At 50.8% G+C, this 20,225-nt stretch overlaps 1 protein-coding gene across 6 annotated transcripts in view; it reads right to left on the bottom strand.

The window, feature by feature from the left end:
• CDK5RAP2 (CDK5 regulatory subunit associated protein 2) overlaps positions 1-20,225 on the bottom strand; it is a 171,121-nt gene that overhangs the window by 52,256 nt on the left and 98,640 nt on the right. For all 6 annotated transcript variants that reach the window (XR_007146266.1, XR_007146265.1, XM_047829741.1 and 3 more), the window contains 4 exons: positions 16,565-16,660; positions 14,545-14,732; positions 7,855-8,287; positions 2,421-2,652 (listed from right to left, as the gene is read on the bottom strand). Coding sequence is in view for 4 of the 6 variants with exons in the window: in XM_047829741.1 (XP_047685697.1) it covers positions 2,421-2,652; positions 7,855-8,287; positions 14,545-14,732; positions 16,565-16,660 (949 nt within the window). In the remaining 2 variants the exon portion in view is untranslated. The remainder of the gene's footprint in view (positions 1-2,420; positions 2,653-7,854; positions 8,288-14,544; positions 14,733-16,564; positions 16,661-20,225) is intronic.

Below are 20,225 nucleotides of genomic sequence, written 5' to 3'. Positions count from 1 at the left end.
TCACTCTTCGCGGACCCTTCCGGATCATGACCTCTCCCCTAAACACTCCAGCTCTGTGGCTCACGCTCCCAGGCCGTAGTCGTGACTACCCACCTTGCCGCAGTCCCCACTGTCCCGATCCACCGAATCCCTTGAGACTCCCTGACAACGCGGCTCCTAACTGCCCTGCCTGTCCATACCGCCTTACGGTAAAAATCCCTCACAGCCGTCTCTTCTTGCCGTCTCGGTTCCTCTCTTCCACTGGCTCTCAGGGAGCTGTGTCCCTGGCCTGGCCGGGCCTGCCTCTGGAACCTGTGGCAGGCAGGCCCGGCCACGCCAGGGACGCAGCTCCCTTCAAGGTCACCGGTGATGGCTTCCTGTTCCTTAATCCCGAGGCCAATCCGCCATTCTTGCCTTACGTATTGACAATATTCGACACAGTGAGCCTGCTCTTCACTCTGCTTCTGGATGGCACCCTTTCATGGCTCCCTCCCTGCCTCTCTGGCTGCTCCTTCTCCGTCTGGGCTCCACCCACCACGGTCCAGTCTCAGTTCCAGGGTCTGCTCACCAGGCCTCCAAGCCTCAGAGCTCCAAAGACCAGCAACAGGTTGGCATTTGCTAAGTTCAAAGCCCCAGCCCAGATCCAGCCCCTCGACTCCAGACTCCTGCATCTCCGAGTGCCAACCTGGCATCTCCACGGGGATGGTCAACAGGCATCTCAAGTCAGACCAAAACCAGACATCCAGTGCCCGCCTCCACCTGCTTCTCCTGCGGCCTTCCCCACCATCATTTGATGGCTCACGTTACAAGTGATCCTTTAAAGCACAGGTCGGCCCGCTTCTCTCAAAGGGCCAAATACAGAATATTTTAGCCTCTGCGAGCCACACGGCCTCCATCACAACCACGCAACTCTGCTATCGAGCGCAAAAGCAGTCACAGACAGGATGCGGAGGAATGTTCCTGTGTTCCGGTAAAACTTAAAGGCAGGCAGCGAGCATGGATGGCCCAGAGGCCGCAGTTTGCCAGTCCAGCTATAAAGCTGCAGTCGGGTCATGTGACTCTGCCGCTCCAAACCCTCCAGCAGTTTCCCGTCTTAACTGGGCGAAAGACAAAGCCCTAGAACGACCTCCTAGGGCCTCCCTGACCTCTTTCCCTCTTCCTCTTTCTCACTCCACTCCAGCCACATAATTGGCCTTCTTACTCAACCAACTGCCCAAATTCAAAGCAACGTCAGGGCCTGCGCCCTTGCTCCTTCTGCCAAAGACGCACTTTCCAAGCTGACTGACGATTCCACTCATTTCCTCCCGTTTTCCACTCCAATGTCCCCTCAGCAGGGAGGCTCATTCCATGTGTGGTAGCAAACTCTACCCCATTCCACGTTACCCATGCCCTTGACCCTGCTTTCTCTCTCTCTCCCCACAGCACCTGCCATCTCACATACAGCTTGTCCGCTTATCGGCTTATTGTCTTCCTCCCCACAACAGGAAGGGAAGCTGTCCACACACTTAGGTCACCGGTTTTGTTCATGATCTCCCCAGGGCCCACAACGGTGCCGGGCACACAGGAGGATGTAACCACTGCTTTCTGAATAGATAAATCAAAGACTGCTTGGTATTGGGTGTTCCTATCATTTGCTTGCAGCAGAAGTTCAAAATCAGGAGTGCACGTGTGCTTTTGTGGACTCACGAAGCCTCTGAAAACGAGGTACGACACTTACCCGTGTGCTCACCTACACTGCTCTCTGGTAACGGCTGGCAGCTTTCTTCAGACTCTCGAAGGGGTGGTGGCCCCAAATCACTGTCACTGTTCCAGCCGAGGGGACGCTATCTCACACGCTCCCTCCGAGTCTATGCAGTCTAACCTGGACACATTTTAACCCAGGGGCCCTCCATTTTGGGGGCTCCCACGAGTGCAGAAACAGCAGATTCAAAGTGGGTGGGGAGGCAGGTCACTTCCAGAGGAAGACGTAAGGTCAACAGGGCTGGGAATTAGCCCTCAGGAACCCAAAGTGATGTAGCCTGGACATTCTAGAAAACCCCACCACGAGGATTCTCTCTTACGCACGTGACTTACCCATATGCCTGAGGCTTCCACAGACAAAGCCAGAAAAAAAAAAAAAACCACAAAAACCCAGACTGAAATCATCCCACAGCCGGGGTACCCGCAGACCACCCCAAGTGAAGGCAGCGGTGACCTCACAAGACCCGCGAGCGCGTACAAGTCCCCTTCACGCGGACTCCAGAATAAATGAAAACAATAGATTCATTTCCCTTATTGTGTTCCTTTGATTGTGTGTTTGTCAAGAGTCAAGATTAATCACTGTAATTCATAAAATTTATACTCAAGCTTACCGCAGTTCTACACAACAAGGCTGACATTTCCAGCAGCTCTATCGGGTCATTTGTCTCGCGCACGGAGAACACATTTCTCCCGGTGCTTACCTTTCAGGAGCGTTTTGTCTGGCGCTGGCCTCCCCTCCGTCATCGCTTCAGCCAGAATTAACTTTTGGCGAAGTTGCCTGTTGCGGACTTTAAGCTCCTTCAGCTCCCCCTGCAGCTGCAGGACCTGGCCCTGCAGCTGGGTCACCAGCTCCTGGGTGGCGGGGAGGCGGTACACATTTCCTAATGACCGGGACGCTTTTATCAGGATGGGCAAGCGGGACTTCTTGGCATCCTGAAGAGACACACGAAAAGGACAATGAGTATACGTCCTCTGGTCACGCAGGCAACACGTCCTCAGGCCGACCTCGTACAACAGGATTCAAGCCGGCCGTCCACACTTCTGGTTCCTACAGTGGCATCTAAGTTTATCTCCCGGTCTGCAGAATTCGTGTCTTGGCAGGTTCTTCGTCTGACTGGCCGCCACCAAGCTTTTCCTCGTCGACACCCGCTTGGCCCTGGCCCACCGTCTCCGGACACGGCAGATGCTCAATACACGGCAGTCCTGTCCTCAACACGATCTTCTGAGGAGCACCTTCTTGCTCCTTCTCTATTTCCTCCCCCCGCCCCGCCCCTCGGTCTAAGCCAACCTGCTTCCCGCCCCTGCGAGGCCACCAGAACCACCTCCCACCGAAGTTCTCCCTGGCTACCGAGTCACTGACCCCGCGGCTACCGCCCGGGCGGGCTCAGATCTCCCCACCCGCCTGGTGTGGGCACCTTCGTTTCCACTGGCCAGCCCAGCCCTCAGCCCCTCGCTCGCGCCACCCCAGCCCCCGCCCCAAAGCCACGCCGCCTCAACACTCCCTGTGAATCACGCTACCACCCCCTCACCGTGCATCCCAAACCCGCGAGTCCTTATCAGACTGCCCGTTACGCTCATCACCCACGCGCCCCACTCGCCGGGCTCCACGGATCCCTGCCCCCGAGTCGTCTCTGAGGTCTTTCGGCTCTCCTCGCCCCCCACCAGCCCCAAGACGCAGCTGGTGCTCACCTAGCCACGGCAACCACCTCCTGAGCGCCCTCCCCCATCCAGCCCTGGCCTTTCGAGTCCACTCTCCCCACTGCGGCGGGCAAGGCAAACCTACCATTCCTGGCCTCTGCTTAAAACTGTTGTAATGCTTCCCTGCTCCCTTATGACAAAGGTCAAAATCCTCACCACAGCCTCCACGCAGAGTCACTGCCCCTCTCCTGCTTCCCTATGCCCCCACACTCACCTTCTATCAGTTCCTCAGTGTCTGTGTTCTTTCCAGCCCAGGGCCTTGGCCAACACCACCTCCTGTGTCTACAACACTCTTTCTTGCCGACCCCCACCCCTCGCGTAATCCCAATACAACATTAGGACTCAGCGCGCAGGTGCCTTCCTCGGGAGAATGGGCCTTGACTTCCAAGACCAGGTCAGGTCTCTCTGTTAAGGACGCTCACCACCCCCTACACTGGTACCATTATAACTAAATGCCTGTGCAATTACTCGTCTGTCTTCTGCCCTGGCCTACAAGCTCCAGCGCTCAGGAACTCCGCATTTCTTGGTCATGCTCTACCCACAGCCTTCACCACAAGAACATGGTAGGTACTCAACTATTTGTGGAACTAACATACAAAAAAATAATTTAAGAGGCCAAATGGGGGGCCTTTTGAGTGTGGAGAATTTTAAATATATTCAAAAGCTGGGGAAAGGGACCAAATCTAGAATATACGGACTACTCTTACAATTCAGTGACAAAAAACACAAATAACTCAATTAAAAGATGGGCAAAGGATCTGGCAGACATTTCTCAAAAGGAGATGGAGTTATGGCCAAAAACACATGAAAAGATGTTCAATATCATTAATCACCGGGGAAATGTAAATCAAATCACCGTGAAATATTGCCACTCCCAACCCATCAGGACAGCTTATAATCAAAATAATAACAAGTGTTGGCAAGGACGTGGAAACACTGGAACTTATCATGTTTCTGGTGAAAATGTAAACTAGGAGCAGCCGCTTTAGAAAACAGTTTGGTGGCTTCTCAAAAGGTTAAACAGAGGGCCGCCGGAGGGCCCACCTGGTTAAGCGTCCAACTTCAGCTCAGGTCATGATCTCACGGTTTGTGGGTTCGAGCCCCACGTCGGGCTCTGTGCTGACAGCTCGGAGCCTGGAGCCTGCTTCGGATTCCGTGTCTCCCTCTCTCTCTGCCCCTCCCCTAGGCTCACTCTGTCTCTCTCTCAAAAATAAATAGGTATTTTTTAAAAAATTAAAAAAAAAAAAAAAAAAAAAAAAGGTTAAACACAGAGTTACTACCTGACCCAGCAATTCCACTCCTAGGTATTCACCCAGGAGAAATGAAAACACACGTCCACACAAAAACCTGTAGTACGTGAACGTTCGCAGCGACATTATTCATAATGCCTGAAAAGTGGAAACAGGTCAAATGACCATCAACTGACGAATGCATAAATTAAATGTGCTACATCCATACAATGGACTGTCGTCTGGCAATAAAAAGAAATGAAGTACTAACAGAGACTACAGCACGGATGCACCTTGAAAACATTACGCTGAGTGGAAGCAGTCGCCAAACATCACACACCGTATGAGTGCATTCATATGAATATCCAGAATAGGCAAACATAGAAAGACAGAAAGCAGATTAGTGGTTGCCGACAGCTAGGGCAGACGGGGGGAAATGGCAAGTGACCACTAATGGGTCAGGGTTTCTTTTCTGGATAATGAACATGTTCTAAAACTTATTACGGTAATGGTTCCACAACTCTCTGTACGTACAAAAACAAAACAAAACAAACCAGTGCAACTACATACTTTAAACGGATAAACTGTAGGTGGATTATACCTCAATGAAGCTATTATTCTTTTTAGTTTTTTTAAGCGGAAGAGAAGGAACCTGAGAGGAAAACAGGAAATACTTGGGACCCTGGGAATGATGAAATCAGCAAGGTCTCCCAAGAAGGAAAAGGGAGGCAGGAGCCCTGCTTGCACATTCTAGGATGTACGATGCTTTCGAGCACGTTCTCCCACAGTCCTCAGGCAAACTGCATTCTCAGAGCTCGCAGGATAACAGAAATTACCAAGCCTATTTCCCAGACCAAGAACCGAGATGTCAAACAACCCGTCCGAGGCCATACGACGAGAAGGTTAGAGATGTGGACCTCGCAACGGCTCTTCAGCCTCTGCTGCTCAGTTAAGGAAAGTGAGACACTCTCTGTCCTGAAATTCGAGGGAAGAGAACAGGTTCAAGGACAAGAACAGTCTGAGGTGGTGAAGGGGACCAGCTGGGAGGAAGTGCATGCCTCATCAGAGAGGACTGGAAAATAACAGTCAATTGCTTGGTCCTCAGTCTCCACCAATCTTTATTCTTAGATCCAAATCTGTGTGTCATATGGCAGGAGAAAAGATATCTGCAAGTACACAAATGCCAAAGCCAATTTCAGGCTGGAAGACTGCCGTCAGTCAACCTAACGCGGGTTCTAAAATAACACCGCACAAAATGCTACCTTATGGACGCTGAGCGGAGTCCCACCTACCACCTTATTAAAGATGTCATGACGGGACTCCTCACTTGGCGGTGGAAGCGGGCCAGGAAGGCTCACACACCGGGCTCGACCTGCACACACACGGCCACGTACGAGGCACTAGCCGGCGCTCGCCACGCACTTCCTCAAGTCGCCACTGCGCCAGCCTCAGGTTCCGGTCACACCCGTCCCATCCGAGCCACTGAGAAAGGTGAGCGGTCAGGCCTGAAGCAATCCCAGGTACGTCTGGAATGGTGACAAGAGGGTTCCTCCCTTCCTGGGAAAGGTTTGTGTAGAATATCCCTGTCTGCCTCTGAAGCTGGCCTCCGGCCTCCGGCCCTACTCTTCCTCCTAGCAGCCGACGCGCTCTGGACCATTTTCTGAGCCTTTCCGGGCTTGTATTTTTCATGTGTAAAATGTAGGGAATACCTACCTACCTCATCTGCTTCCTGAGATTAAATGTGATGATCTAGCACAAACAATCCTGGCACAAACAGAAGACACTAAAAAATAAACACAGTTGCCTTCCTTTTGAAGACACGAGCAAGAAGGAGAACTCCAAACTAAAAAATAAATAAGTAAATAGTTTTTAAATATATTCAGGGAAATTAATAAGTTCATTCAATTTTGCAATTTTCCTACACAAAGGAGGCTATCCCCCGCATAAACTGGGAGAAAAAAAAAAACAACACCTAGCTTTCCTAATACACAGGTACAAACTAACAGGGCTGGGGGCAGATGAGAGCGTTTCTATCCCAGCCAAATTGCACAAATTTGCATCTGGAGTACCGTTAATATAATGGCAGTGTCTTTTTTTTTTTTTTTTTGTCTTTACTGATATCTTTAGAAAACCCTTTTCTAGAAATTACAGTTTTGGTGCATAATTTAAAACAATCAAAAGCAATTTTGCTAATGATATATCTAACTCCCTTTGGTATGCACAAAAGCAGTAATTTAGTGGTCAGAAAATAAACTTAATTCTCCATTCTGATGCTATGAAGCAGTGTGTACAGCTGATTTCTCAGATACAAAACACCCATCAGAAACAAGAACACCAACAGCCATCGCTGGAGCTCTATTAGAAACATGACCTACTTCTCCACCAGAACACTCACATCCCCCTGCTGCGGGGACCAACCAACCCCAACCCCTCGGCCCAGGAGGATTTCAGTAAAAGGTCCAATCGAACACTGCCAAGAGAGCCTGGCTTTTAATAATCTGGCATCTGTGATGGTATTTGAGGAGAAGCATAGAGACGGCATCTTGACCGAAGCAAAATGCACTCACCCAACAAAACCGGACCCTACCACTTTGGGCCAGCAGGAGCTGGGGGCCAGCCTGGGAAAGGGCATGGCTGTCCCAGCTCCACCCTTTAACTGCTGGCTACCTGCGAGCATTCAAAATCTGGCTTCCTCAGCCCTGACAGGTGTTGTAAGGATACGAGAATGTAGACAAAGCTCACAGAAAAGTACCTCTCCACCAGAAAGTCTGCGTAGGAGAAAACCTAGGTTCTTGGCCCGACTCGGCCCGACTCAAGTCATCACAATTTCGCTGCAACCTACAAAAGTAAGAGTCCACCTGGAGGTGGAAGTCATACAATTTCTGGCACATTCCCCACGATGGAATTCTACAAAGCCATTACCAGGAAAGATGTTCCTAGTACACGGCATGAAAGAAAAAGCTACACAAACAGATACATAAATATGACTCTATAAGGAAACCGCATAAATGTCACACTATAGAGATAAATAAGACTGGGCTGGGGGGAAGGTTAAGACAAAACACACACCTCAAGGTAGAGGCTAGACTAAGTACAGGTAGAGGGAGATACTGGATTTTATATAAATCAAGTGGGATCAGAGGTGAGTTTTGAAGTCTTACCTCTGTATAAAAGAAGAAATTAATAAATAATATACAAACAAGCTTACTTTGTGGGTCCCACCGGGGAAGGCAAGGGGGGTGACGTGCCTCCCTGACATTGTGCACAAGTTCTCCGGCTGACCCTCCATGTGGAGCACGGCATCCGGTGGCTTCTCTTCCCAAGCCTCTCTCTTGCCCTCCTGCTGGAATCCGAGCGTGTCACCCTCCACGGTCACGGTCTGCACAGAGGCATCTTTCAGTTCCGGCTTGGATGCTTCATCTGCCATTTCTAGCCGGGCCGTCCGAGGCGACTTCAGTTCATCGTGAGACTTGGACAACGAGTTGGGTCGGGTGAAATGTCCGAGTTCACCTCTCAGCTGTACAACCATTTGCCTGAGTGACGTCTCAGTTTTACCGTCAAGGTGTTCTGCAGAAACTCCCTGCTCTGCCAAGCATATTCGTTCCAGAAGTAGTTCACGCAGCACTTTCAGAAGGTCAGGCCTGTTTTTCCAAAAGGGAAGGAAATAGAAGAACTCGGTTTTCTTGTGCCCTACCCAGTGTCCCAAGTTTTCCCAACTGGCCTAAAGCCTGCTTAATTAAACTAAGCACACTGACCGCCCAACAAGTGCCGGGACCCACACCAAAGATTTTATCCCAGGTCACCTCATGTGACCACACAAGGTGGGTACTACCTTGTCTATTTCATGGACAAGAGGAGGAGAATTGATTTAACACAAGTATATACAGGTGAGGGCCACGTGGCTCTAAGGACGCAGGCTGGGCGTAGAAAGGAGCAAACAGGGTCATCAAGTGTTGTTGACAAGTGAAAGGTCCGCCCGCCCCCAGCTCCATTCCTACATCCAGGGGCAAATACGGCTGCGGTGGATCCAGCCAACCTCGTGGACCCATCAGTGAGCAGGCCCATCACGGTACACAGTCAGTGCTCAGGAAATAGGTGCTGAATGAAGGGATGCTGTGAACCACTCATAATAGGAAGAGCAGTGGCTTTGAAATCACACGAAAATGGCTTCAAGTTCTAACTCAGCGACTCTTTGGAAGGTCAGGCTCCCCCGCCACAGGACAGCGATGAGGATTAAACGAGAGGGTGTATAGGTAGCAGGTCCTTTCGTGCCCCTGGCCACATGCCCCAGGCTCCCGTGGACCCCAGCTCAGTCTGCGTGGATGCTGTGTGGACGGCACCTGGAGACACAGACAGTCCCGCCTCAAGCACTCCTGGCCTTTCTCTGCTGCACTGGAGCTTTTCCAGGGCTCCCTGATCCCCCGGCAGGGCAGTGGGAAGTGAGAACCAGTTTACATGTGGAGGGGAACCCTCAAGCAGCGGGGGAAGAGAGCTACTGGGGAAACGTCCCCATCTTCCAATGTCTGGAGAGACAACGCTGCGGCCGCCCACGGCACCAACCAGATCACTCAGGAACCCTTACTGGCTTTGCCTCTATTCCTACCTTACTCACTCTGCTCCCTGGAGTCATATCCCCAGGAAGCCACTTGTACCCGAATCCTTACTTCAGGCTCTGTTGTCCCAGGAACTCAAACAAAGCCAGCATGTAAAAGACTGCAGAGCAGTTCAAGAAGAATCCCTGTGGGTGTTTCTTGTGCTAGGCCCTGGGACAGGCACTGAGGGTGCAAAACTGCCTGCAAGGCCTTAGCCTGGGTTGGAGACAAGGTATGTCAACAAATCATTGCCCCACGGGGTAAAAAAAGCAAACATGGGCCCTGCACAGCTTTTAATGGGTTACGGAGCCACGATCCCAGGTGTCCAGGGCAAAGGGAAATGGGACATTCTAGGCCAGGCAAACAAGGGGAACACAGATGAGACATGCTGGAGGGTAAGGGGGTGAGGCTGAAAGCCAGGAGGGGGGAACTGAGGCGTGACAGCAAAGGCGAGCCACTGCAAGGCTCTGTGGCAGAGTGCCCGGTCACTCGTGTGCTTTGCAGGGGTGATTCTAGCTGCCGTGGAAAGAATGAACGGAGAGACTTCTGTCAAGGGGGAGGAGTGAGTACATTCAGGAAACTCACCCACCCTGCTCAAAACACACTTAAGTGACAGCAAAAAATACCTAACAAAAACATATTATAAGGTGCACTATAGGCCTCAAAGACAAGGTACAATTTATCCAAAGGTCAGAAACTGAGGAGGAGAACCACACATGGTGGAGAAAACCATGGAGATTTCAGGAGCCAGAGGGCCAAGCAGAGGTGACTGCAGCGCCCCACAGGGGGAAGACGAAGCACGGGGGACGGAACTGGCTGTCTTACACGGGCAAACCAAGCACAGACCAGACAGACAGGCCACAACCCAAAAGATCACAGTTCACACTCAAGAAAATAATATCAATAAAGCAACCTGAAGATTTTAAAATAACTATGTATAGGGGCGCCTGGGTGGCTCAGCCAGGTAACCATCTGACGTCGGCTCAGGTCACGATCTCACAGCTAATGAGTTCAAGCCCCGCGTGGGGCTCTGTGCTGACAGCTCGGAGCCTGGAGCCTGCTTCGGATTCTGTGTCTCCCTCTCTCTCTGCCCCTCCCCGCTCAAGCACTCCCTCTCTTTCAAAAAATGGATAAACATTAAAAAAAAATTTAAATAAGTATGTGTAAGTCATCTAAAACATAAAGGAGAAAAAGCTACTCATTTAAGGTGAAAAAGTGACTCATTTAAGAAAGAAGAAACCAGGAGACTGAGGCAGAAAAAGAAGAAAAAAGGGAACAGAGCGGGCAAGGAAAGGAGAGGCCAGTGGGAGAGCTGTTGTTAACTTCCAGGAAAGGGTTACCAGGAGGAGAGGTCAGGGCAATCGGTAGTGGTAGTGACAGGGGATGGAAGAGGCCCTCATCCATGTTGCGCCCTCTCTCTTCTCTCTGCAATCCCTCCAGCCTCTACAGACGGCTCCCTGGCCGTCCCCCTCCCGGTGTCCCTGCCGCCACTCGCCACTCGGGCATGAGCCCTGGTCTCACCTTCCCCGCTGAGCCCTCAACCGGCAGCGGGAGGCCCTACTGCTGTCTGGATTCCCATCGTCTAGCTCTGGGGCAGAGGCGATTCCATTCAAATCACACAGCCACAGCACGACGAAGCAGGGTAAAAAATCAAACAGCTTACAAAACAAAATTAAAATGTATGGTGCGTTTTTCACTCCTAATATGGAATCATCTAGACGACACAACCCATCTTAAAATTTAGTAAATCCAGACTTTAAAAATATTTCTGGTACTTTAAGCACGTTAAACTAAATTTTCCTTTCCTCTCCTTCCCTTAATATAGATTAAAAATAATGACAATCGCTATTCAGCTAGCCAAAGGAGGCCTGTTACTCACCACAAACAACACACAGTGAAGCCCAGGGAAAAGACTTTACAAATGGGTAGTAAGAGGTGGCGAAAGAGGCCATTACAATATACTAAAGTGGGGTTGCTGTTAAATAAAACATTTCAAGTGTTACTTTGCCAGGAATCTGAGAAACGGATTCATTAAGCCATCACTGTGATCAGGACCTTTTTAATGGTTCAGTCGAGGGTCTCGCCAGAGGCCCAAACATTGTAGATACACCCTTCCTGAGAATCTCTGCCACAGAGAAAAGGGGTAAAGGGAGACGAACGGACGTTTGTGAAGCGCTTAAGTGTGTCAGATCCTTTAAATACACTGACTACATTCATCGTTTTTTAAGTTCATTGACTTGAGAGAGAGCGTGAGCAGGGAAAGGGCAGAGAGAAGGAGGGAGAGGGAGAATTCCAAGTGGGCAGCAGGCTCTGAGCTAGCACCTTGGAGCCCGACGTGGGGCTCGATCCCCAAAACCGCGAGATCACGACCTGAGCCGGCATCGAAACGCTTAACCGACTGAGCCCCCCAGGTGCCCCACACTGACTACATTTAGTCGTCACCATGAGACGAGGAGGTGAGGCAATGCTAACCCCATGTTACACATGAAGAAACGGGCTCATAAAGATTCAGCATCCCTTAGCAAAGGGGCAGAAAAAAGACCGGAACCCGGATCTTTCGGACTCTAAAGAATCACTACCCTCTTTCTAATTTTCTAATTTTTTGATCACCTGCACTCACTGAAATATTTTATGGAGCACCTCCCACCTGCCATGTAAGGCAGCAGGCGCGCATGGTGAAAAGGAATCGAGGGGCTCACATTTCATTAAGCAGACAGACAGACATTCAGACATACGTCGATAACTAAATAAGACCAGGTAGAGCAATGATAAGTACTATGAACTGAGGGAGGCAAGCGAAGGAGGGAGAAGGTCCTGAGACCGTGTGTAGAAGCAAGGTTTCCCGTTCGTGGTCAGCAACAGAGCTGATGTCTGGCCGAGACCCCACCAGTCACACATACACCTAGGAAAAAGGCCCTCCGGCTAGAGGGAACGGCCACTGCAAAGGCCTTGAGGTGAGAACCAGCCAGGATGCCTGAGGAGCAGAGAGGAGGTCTACGTGGCCGGAGCTCGGTGAGCAAGACGGGGAGGTGATAAGGACAGAGAAGTAGGCGGGAGCCAGGTCAGGAAGCTCTGACCTTACTGTAAGGGCAACGGAAATCCGCTGGAGGGTCTCAAGCATGGAAGGGAATGATCACTGTGGCACGGGGCGCCTGGATGGCTCAGTCGGTTAAGCGTCCACGTCTTGACTTCAGCTTAGGTCATGCATGATCTCACGCTTGAGGAGTTTGAGCCCTGTATCAGGCTCTGCACTGACAGCGTGGAATCTGCTTGGGATTCTCTCTCTCTCCCTCCCTCTCTGCCCCTCCCCTGCTTGCTTGCTGTCTCTTTCTTAAAGTAAAGTAAAGTAACGTAAAGTAAAGTAAAGTAAAAAGGTCACTTTGGCCAAAAAAAAAAAAAAAAAAGATCATTGCAGCCTCTCTGTGGCAAACGGACAGTAGAGAAGGTCATGCTGCCGGAGTCCAGGCAACAGACGGTGGCGGCCTGGACCCAAAGGGAACTCCTAAGCGGAAGGCTGGTGTTTCCCTGACCGATCAAAATCCTGGTTATCCCAGAAAATTCGCCAACAGCTCCTAGCACTTACTTGCTAAGGGAAAGTCAGGTCCCCAGAGGTCGGCTCCCGTGTTTACCGCCACACCAGCGGCATGCAAGGCCGGCGTGAGGGTGCAACGCAACCGGGCACGTGATGCCCGGTGTGTGTGCCGGACGGGGGTGCCGACCACGGTCGGGCCTGCAGGAGGGCCCTCGGAGCCACGAGTCCACTGTCACGGGCCTCAGCAGTGCACCATGAAGGACAGCTGTCCGGAGAACAAGACGGAAGATTCAAGCTGGTGTAAGAAAGCCTTTTCTGACACTACAAGTGGCCAGCGCGGCCCGAAAGCCTACAGAACAGTCACCTGCAGGGCACAGGTAACGGAACCACGGATTGTCACAAGCTTGCCCCCTGGCAGGCAGGGCGTTGGCCCAGAAAATGCTTTCTGGAAAAACATTACTAGGTTTGCGTTTTCAAAAATCAAGAGACTTAGAATATAATTTGGGGGCTTCCGCTGAAAGACCGGTAGGCTGCGAGCCCCTGTGCTCACACCGCAACCGTCAGCTGGGCCTAAGAAGCTCCCGCCCACCAGCAGGGAGCCCACCCCCCCGCGTCCCACATGCCCACCACGGCCCGTTGTTCTTCCCCCTCCATCCCCCCGCTCACATCACCCAGGCACATCCCTGGGCGCTCCCCAGAGGAGAGCTGCATCTTCGAGCTCTGATGTAACGTGTGGGACCCTGACGTGGAGAAAATCCTCCAACTCTCAAGCGTCAACCACGGGCACCTAACTCCCTGTGGCAATCAGCCAGGAGAGGCACCAGACATGTGCCCCCAAGAGGATGCGCGCTAGGAAAATGCTGGGCGGATGCCAGGGACTGGGGAAGGGGCAGCCTGCCTGAGCTTACAATGACAGAATGCTCCAGTCCTATTTTAGCTACAGAAACGCCGATGAGGCTCAGTCCACCGACGGGAGAGACAGTGGGGTTCCTGGCTCTTGCCAAGAGTCACGGGCAGGAGTTCGCGGCTCCGTTTCTCTGTCTACACTGGAGGAGAGCGCAACACTTTCACTGAACACACACCACCCGCCTGCCATTTTCCTTAAACGGTGTTTTCTTCCTCCTCGCGGCTCCCGAGGAAGTGGCCGGAGAGGCCGGGGGCCCTGAGAGAGGAAAGCGCGGCTCCTTCTGGCCCCAAAGCCCAAGCAGCTGTCACAACGGACTCGGACTCGGAAGAATGGGAAGCGGGGAGGGGGACAATCTGCTCCCAAAGGTTAATTTTAAAAACACGAACGTGCGGAACGTTTCTCCTTTTTCGTTTTAAGGCAAACACCCCGAGGTATTTCCTCACACAGGATGACCCCCGGCAGATATGATGAGACGAGAATTTCAGTTCGAGCTCCACATAAAACCGCGAGTCACGACTACAATGGCAGTTTTTAAGCTGCTGCAGAAACCGGAAGAGATTCCGTAGGCCTGATTCCTCTCGCTGACAGCCAGACACAGCCCTTCCTGGGGCTCCCAGGACCGATTCCAGAGGAAAGCTTGTTTCGCTCTCTATACTGGGCTTGCACGAGGCTTTGCTGAAGTCCCCTCCCAGCCACTAGTGTGCAGCCTAATTACTTAATTGCTTGACTGGCACGATTCCTTCCAAGACATTTCGGTGGCTCTCTCGGCTAAATTACACAGCACCGCCATCTAAATCCATTTAGCAAAATGAGTTTGTTCTCCCCTCACACCCGAGAAAGAAACCACTACCGGGGCCCCATGTCTACCTGGATTCCAGTAACAACGTGGCCTTCTCACTGAAAAACGGGGCAAGCAAGTTCATGAGTTCGCCTTCTTCTAGACTCCGGTCTCCGGGGCAGCCAGGCTTGTGGGCGCCGTCGGAATCTAGAATATGGGAATCCGTGTGCCTCAAATATCCATTTTTGCAACCTCCTTTGGAATAATCCTCCACAACCTGCAAATCAGAGCATCTGGTCAAAATACGGACCTGGGAAGAAAGTGAGAGGGTGCGTGCAGGAGAGAGAGAGGACGGAGGCAGAGAGCGCATCAGCAGTGCAAGCCAGCCAGAGGGAGAAGGAAAGCAGGAGAGGGCACAGAGCGGGCTCAGGCTCGAAGGTCCACACACGTGCCTTGCGGCGGAGGGGCTCCCACAAGAGCACGGACAGGTCTACGTCACTTCTCCTCCCCTCGGTTTCCTCATCCACAAAATGGGGAGAACACTGCCACTTCCCCGGGTGACCACGAGAAAAAAAATGAGAGGAAGGGCCGCGTCCTGCCCCCCAGGCATGTGTCTCCCCGCCCCCTGGCCAGCTCCTAGCAAGTTCTTCTTAGGGAGGGTAAGGAGCCCATGCCATCAACGACCTTGTGGACATCCATCATCTACTTCTTGCAGTGTATCCTCCCCGTTACCTACCAGAAAGGTGCCTCACTCTCTACAGATACATCCTAATTAACATGACTTTGATTTGTCTCATTAGGAAAAGAAGAGAGCTCCTAAACTCCCAGGGAGATGTTATTTGCGGATCCACCTTCTTGGGTCACCGAGGGCCCCGAAGGAGTGGCACCGAGGACGCATCTAGTTAAAGCTTGTGCTGGGCATGTCTGGAGGTGCTGCAATTAGCATTCTTTCTCCCCCTTTCCAAAGCTGTAAATCTCTTCTACCCGTCTATAAATAACTCCCCTTGACTTCATTACTGGTGATATACACACTAGCCATCACACCCCTCTCTCACACTTGTGAAATGATTAAGATTTTTAAATGGAAGACAAGACCCACACAAACGAGCCGTTATTTATAGGGTCTTGTTTGCCACCAACCTAGTTATTACATCCATCTAAATAAGCAACTTCCAAAGAAGGAAAGGTCTCGGAGATGCTGATAAAAAGAGTGATAGCATTTACCCAGCACTTGGTACACACCTTTCTATTTAAATATCACAAAAACTCCAGCAAGCATGTATTAACTCCCCTGAGAAAAACCCGGGCTTGGGGGTTAAGCAAGGGTCAACGGAGGTCATGAAGATACACAGCAAGATTTAAAATCAGCGCCCACTCGGAGCTGCTCTGCTCACCCAAACCATCCACCTCTTAATGGTCTCCCATTCACGACCACGAGAACTCGAACACTCTGAAGGTCACAAATGCCAAGCCTCCAGCCTCCTATCTCCCACTGTGCCCCAGCCTCTCGGGTTCTTTCAAGTTGGGAGAATGTTTGTTCCAAATGCCCAGTATGGATGTGACTGGAGGAACGTTCTACAGGGAAGGGGTCAAATTCTCAACAGTGCCCAGATGACATTAAGCTGGGTTCCATATCAGGGGACCGGAGGGGGCCCCCGAGAAGGGAGTCCTCACACTCCGGTCATGATCTGGGACTTCGCAGCAGTCCAGGGACAGGGCCCTCACCTCGGCTCTGCCACTGACTTGACGCTGTGTCCTGGAGAAACCCCCTCCCCTCACAGGCCTCAATTTCCAATGCATGAAACAAATGGGCGGGGTTAGATCTCTAAGGATCTGACCAGGTCCAACATCCAAAGCCTGTTATTCTCTTACAACAACCCTGTTTTTCCTGGCAGCCCTACGTATGTCCTCCTGTCCCCTGACGGGCCCTCCGCCCCGTGTGTGGTCTGAGAAGAGACAGACTCAGTGTCTTTGCTCTCCACTGGCACACGGCAAACACTCGACACAGGTACGAGGAACAGAAAAGCCAACGGATTCATCCCAAACTGGAGGACTGGCTTGGGCACAGCAAGGGGAGGATGGAATCGGGGTGGACCGCCACGTTCCTACCTTGTTGCTCTGCTCCAAGAGCTGGTCGCTCAGGAAGTTATTCTCGTCATCCTCTCCAAGTCTGGTCGTGTCCTCGTCCTCCTCGCTAGCCAGAAGCTACATGGAGCATGGAATGGTGTGAAAACGCAACCCAAAAAAGTGCGCAGCATGAATATGTATGAATAAGTCAGCGATGTCTTTTTTTTTTTTTTAATGCAAAACAAAAAACAAACCAAAAAGGAGGCAGAAACGAATGCCAAAGCCGATGAAATAAAAATTAACCAAAGTTAGAGATGCTGGTTCTAGCCAATCACATGCAGCTGCCCAGGATCGGGCATAATGTCAGGACAAAGGCCCCGAGAAATGACGAAAGCCATTCCCCTGCCCTGGCAGGCCCTCCCCGAGCTGCTGTAGATCGAGAATGCTGTCTGCTGTGCTGTTGCCACTCCTGCCGTTGCTAAATTCATTTTCAGATTATATAAAAGTAACAAGAGTTCAGGAAAAAGCTATTGACGGAATTGAAAGTATCAAATAGCAAGAAAGCAGTAAATGAAATTTATGCTCTGCCCGATTTCTGCATCACGTCTCCTATTTAGCCCAGCACATAAACCTCCTTCTGGACTGTCACAGAGCTGAGATGGACAGTCCCAACAATGCTGTCATTCTGTTGACAAGAAAGTCCTCATCGCTAATGAGTAGAGTATCGACCTTGCCTGACGGTAACTTTACGCTTTGGAGACGAAGAGCAGTCTTTTATAAAGACTGCATAAATCCCTAAGGCTTTAAAGAGGCGGAAGGCCCAAAGCTTCTGCACTGTGCATTCTCCAGAACGGGCAGTACGATGTTCCTGAGACGGCCAGATCTCAGCTCTCCGGAAGAGAGAAAATTCCAGTCCTGGGACACCTGGATTAACAAAATCAAAATGGGAGAGGAGAGGTGGCCACACCCAGGAAGCTAATCAGTCAGAGCTGTTGCAAAAATTATACGAAACCTCTCCTCACCGATGAAATTGTAAGTTCTGCACTCAAGTGTCGCTTGCTGAGTCACTTGCCGGGCGTGTTGTGCATGAGATTTCTGAGGTTCTGTCTCTATAGTTTTACTTAGCAATTCCTACATCCAGTCCCTAATTTTCCCAGACCAACTTACGTTTTTCTGATCTTCCTTTTATAGGAAACCCTTATTTTGGGAGAAAGCAAACAAAGCAAAGCAATTTGCCTTCATTAAGTCATTTTCTAGGAACCTTTTCAAGACCAGAACACATTCAACCTAATCATAGCCAAATCTGCAGTCACGATCAAACGGAACCGATGATCTCACAAACGAGAGCTCCCTAAACTACGAAACATTAAACAGGCCGGACGCGTACGAATATATTCGCCAAGGCGTCAAGTTTCTCCACGCGGGCCAGGGGCTTCTCTCCCTCTGCTGGCATCTTCCCTCGTTACTAAAACACTCTCAGGTGATAAAGATCAACCAGGGCTCTCAAACTTGTTGGTGGGAGTAGAAGATGTTAGCCTACTGTGGAAAAAGGACTGGCAATTTCCTATAAAACGAATCAACCTATGACCCAGGAAGTCTACTCGTAGGTATTCATCAGGAAGAGTGAAAACCTCAAGATCTGTATGTGAGTGTTCAGATCAATTTTTATCATAATGTCCCCAAACCAAAACAATGCAAATCAGCAGCAGCGGAACAAAGAAACAAATTTTAATGTATCTGTGCAATGGAATACTACTTAGCAATAAAAAGGACCATGTTGTTGGTTCACGTAACAACACGGATGAGCCTCAAAAAACAGAATGCCGAGTGAAAGACGCTTTACACAAAAGAGTCTACTGGATGATTCCGTTCCGGTGAAGGCCTAGCGCAGGCAAAACTAACACACGGGGGTCGAAAGTAGAAAAATGGCTGGCGGGGAGCAGTGGGAACTGATGAGAAGGGACGCTGAGGGGTCTGGCGGAGGTGCGGGTTACACAGGTACATACGTTTGTATATCTGAGCAAACACAGACTTACGATTTCTACATTTCAATGTACATAAATGTAACCTTAAAAGGACAAATAACTGTAAACACATACTGAAGTTAAGATACTCGTGTTTAAGTATTTCAGGGGAAAGGCACGGGTATTTGTAACTTACATTAAAATGTATCAAAAAGATCAGATGGAGTGAATGCGGTGGGACGTGTTAACAGCAGGATCTAGGTGGGGAGTGTGTGGGTGTTCACCGTCAGGTTCTTCTCACTTGGAGGTGTTTAAATTGTTTTCAGGATAAAATTCTGGGGGAAAGTCTCTCCCATCTTTAAAAAACAAAACAACAGTCTCCTCTGCTCCCGAACAGCTCTGGTCACTGAGCGTCCCTGCCTCTCTCCGAGCTTCTTGAAAGAAGTGTCTATCCCCACCTCCGGCACTGTGGCTTTTGTCGCTGACACTCTCTAGAAACTGCACGTGAAAGGTCCCCAGAGACCATCCAACACGGCAGACGGAACCCACACTGGCTCAGGGAAGAGGCACAGAGAAGCTCATCCCTGACCCTGTGGAGAAAGGAAGGGTCTCCCCTTAAGTTAAGCTAAGCACAGTACTGTTAACCCACGTCATTCCCAGTTGAAATTTCAAAAGCCTCGAAGCCATTCTTCATTTCCAGAACCACAACCACACCACTACCCCATACAGCGAAAGCAGGATCAACGTTCATTTCTCTTTACCTCTGCCGACTTGGTCAAAATTAAAAGTAAACTCAATTTCCAAGCAACGGCCAAGAAATTAAGTGTTGTGGACAGAGAGAAATGTCCCTCGCTCCACACGTGAATGACTCGTTGACAACTTCCCACCACTTTTTTCTAGTCTTCTGACAGTACTTGACCCTAGTGGACACCCTTCCTTAAAGCATCACTCCGTAACGTCTGCACCATCCTGGTTCTGCCCCAGCCTCCTGGGTTACTCTTTCTTGACCTGCTTTTCGGGCTCTCCTTCCTCCTCCAGGAAGAACTACCCTCGACCTCAAGAGAAGGCCAGACCCCTGTCCGCTCACTCCCTCGGCACACCGTGCTCTTCCTTCGCAGTCCTCCCCACACCCAGGGGTACCTGCCCCTCAGCTTCTGTGCCCGACGTAGCGGCTGGGGCAGGCCCATGTCTACGTTGAGTTCTAACAACGCGGGGTGCACAATAAAGTACCTGCTGAAAGAGCAAAGGAATGAACAGAGTCTTTCAAAATGAGAGCTGAGACCAAAAAGCATTCGGGATTACCTCTGGTCTTGCTGCCCCAAGGGTGTCCTTTGGAGCAACAGAAGCTCATGACACATGTGGACTCTCGGGCCCCATGCCAGACTGACGGAACCAGAATCTTTAACGAGATTCCCCGGGAAAGTCACATGCACGGTAAACTTCGGCAGCACTGGCCCGTGGTGTCACGAAAACACGGAACAGGAGCCAGAAGAAGGCTGCAGGCCCAACTCGGCCACTAACTTACTAAAAAAATTAAACGAAACTGGGGCGCCTGCGGGGCTCAGGTGGTTAGCATCCGACTCTCGGTTTCGGCTCGGGTCACAATCTCACGGTTTCGTGAGTTTGAGCCCCGTGTCGGGCCCTGCATGGATTCTCTCTCTCCCCCTCTCTCTACCCGTCGCCCGCTCATGCTGTCTCTGTCTCTCGAAATAAACTTAATAAAAATGTTTTAATTAAAT

Source organism: Prionailurus viverrinus, chromosome D4 (assembly GCF_022837055.1).
Source record: "Prionailurus viverrinus isolate Anna chromosome D4, UM_Priviv_1.0, whole genome shotgun sequence".
Classification (NCBI taxonomy): domain Eukaryota; kingdom Metazoa; phylum Chordata; class Mammalia; order Carnivora; family Felidae; genus Prionailurus; species Prionailurus viverrinus.
This window is presented reverse-complemented; position numbering and strand designations above follow the sequence as displayed.